The sequence below is a fragment of the Equus asinus genome, chromosome 1 (genome assembly GCF_041296235.1).
Source record: "Equus asinus isolate D_3611 breed Donkey chromosome 1, EquAss-T2T_v2, whole genome shotgun sequence".
Classification (NCBI taxonomy): domain Eukaryota; kingdom Metazoa; phylum Chordata; class Mammalia; order Perissodactyla; family Equidae; genus Equus; species Equus asinus.
The window spans coordinates 196,969,471-196,971,407 of NC_091790.1; the positions used below are offsets into that span (position 1 = coordinate 196,969,471).

Sequence of the window (1,937 nt, forward strand, 5' to 3'; positions counted from 1 at the left end):
AGAGTTGAAGAAACCATTTGTGATTATCCAGGAGGAAATGATGTTGTTCTACAAATATCTGGAGTATTGTTGTGTAGAAAGAGGAAAAGGCATTCTCCATTCAGTTCCACAAGGTAAAAGTAGACTTAATCACTGGAATTCATCTATCTATTCATTCCACAAACCAGGTCTGCTTGATGAAGCTCTGGGTCATTCCTTTATACATTGAACAGGCTAATAAAATTAAAAATGGGAAGATGAAGTCTAAATACCACTGGATAACTGAGAGAGATGATGATCAAAGAAGAGGCCCTCTCATGGATAACTGACACATAAGTTATCAGGTATGGACCTACATAAGGAAATTCATCAATTATGTGGAGGAAAATGTTATTCAGATGCAAGGATCTGACCATAATAGTCTTCTTTAGTGTGAGTGTGGAAGTCCCATATATACTTATCTGATCTCCTTTTTGGTGTTGATCTTAGATAGCAAGAAGTTCTTACAGTCTTTATCCTTTATCTCTGAATTTCTCTGAAACTTTCTGGAGAGCAGCCATAACTTCCTTATTCCTCAAGCTGTAGATCAATGGGTTCAACATAGGTGCCACCACAGAATAGAATAGAGCAACCATCTTCTCTTCTTCCATTGAGGAGGCTGACTGTGGCCTCAGGTAGGTGAAGATGGCTGCGCCAAAGCACATACAAACCACAGTGAGGTGGGAGGCACAAGTCCCAAATGCTTTGCGGCGTCCCTGAGTAGAATGAATGCGCAGAATGGCAGCAACGATACGACCGTAGGAGAAGAGGACCAGAGAACAGGGAAGCATGATCACCAGAAATCCTGAGATGGCCGCCATGATCTTGTTGAAGGAGATGTCCACACAGGCTAGCCGTAGCACTGCTAGGGTCTCACAGGCAAAGTGATTGATAACTTTGTGACACAGAGGAAGCCGGAAGGTGATGATTGTTTCCATCAGTGAATTCATGAAACCAGCCACCAAGCAGCCGGCAGCCAGCCCCAGGCACAGCCCTCCATGCATGATGACTATGTAGTGAAGTGGGTGGCATACTGCCACATAGCGGTCATAGGCCATGGCTCCCAGCAAGAAGAACTCAGACCCACCCAATGCCAGGGACACGTAGAACTGGAACACACAACTGTGGAATGGGATGGACTTCTGAGCTGAGAGAAAGTGGGCCAGCATTTGTGGGGCAAAGCTGTTTGAATAGCAAAGGTCCACAAAGGATAAAACACTAAGGAAGAAGTACATGGGGGTATGAAGCCTGCTGTCCAGTCTGATCAGGGCAAGAATGAGGACATTTCCCACAGTAGTCACCACGTACATGGCCAGGATCAGGACAAAGAGGGAGACCTGAGTCCCCCAGTCACTGGACAGCCCCAGCAGAATAAACTCTCTCACCCATATCTGGGTTTTATTTTCCTGGCCCATGAGTTTCTGAGGAGCAAATTAAAGATGTCAAAATAGCAAATTATGTAAACTCGGGATTGGAAGGGTGGCTTTTGGACCATATGGAGAACCTATCCATCTGAGCTTAAAGTTCTCCTAGAACACCTCAGCCAAATCATCAGCCAAAACTCTGCTTGAACATATCCATAGATGAAGAACTCAGTGAGACCCGGATGTGCAGCTGGAAATCAAGGCGAAAAGAAGCTACATTCTTGGAATTCAATGTATTGGAACATAATTTCTTCTCCTAAACATCAGCTCTTAAATGAGGGAAGGAAATTAATGAAGTATTTAGACTTAACATCCTGCTCAATTTAGTACTTATTATAGGGGTTAATTCCTGTCTTTCTGGTGAGAAAGTTTTTGGGCCACATGAAAGACATTTGTCTGAATTCTGCATGATGTTCATCACCATTTACCCTCTTTTGGTTTACTAGGTGTCTCAGACACAACTCTACTCACTCCCCAGTGGAATGTATCCATGAA

The 1,937-nt window shown here is 43.8% G+C and overlaps 1 protein-coding gene across 1 annotated transcript; it reads right to left on the minus strand.

The window, feature by feature from the left end:
* Nucleotides 1–491: 491 nt before the first annotated feature.
* On the minus strand, nt 492–1,433 carry LOC106841871 (olfactory receptor-like protein OLF3). Its single transcript, XM_070517446.1, has one exon. The coding sequence runs from the start codon at nt 1,431–1,433 to the stop codon at nt 492–494; it is 942 nt and encodes a 313-aa protein (XP_070373547.1).
* Nucleotides 1,434–1,937: the final 504 nt, after the last annotated feature.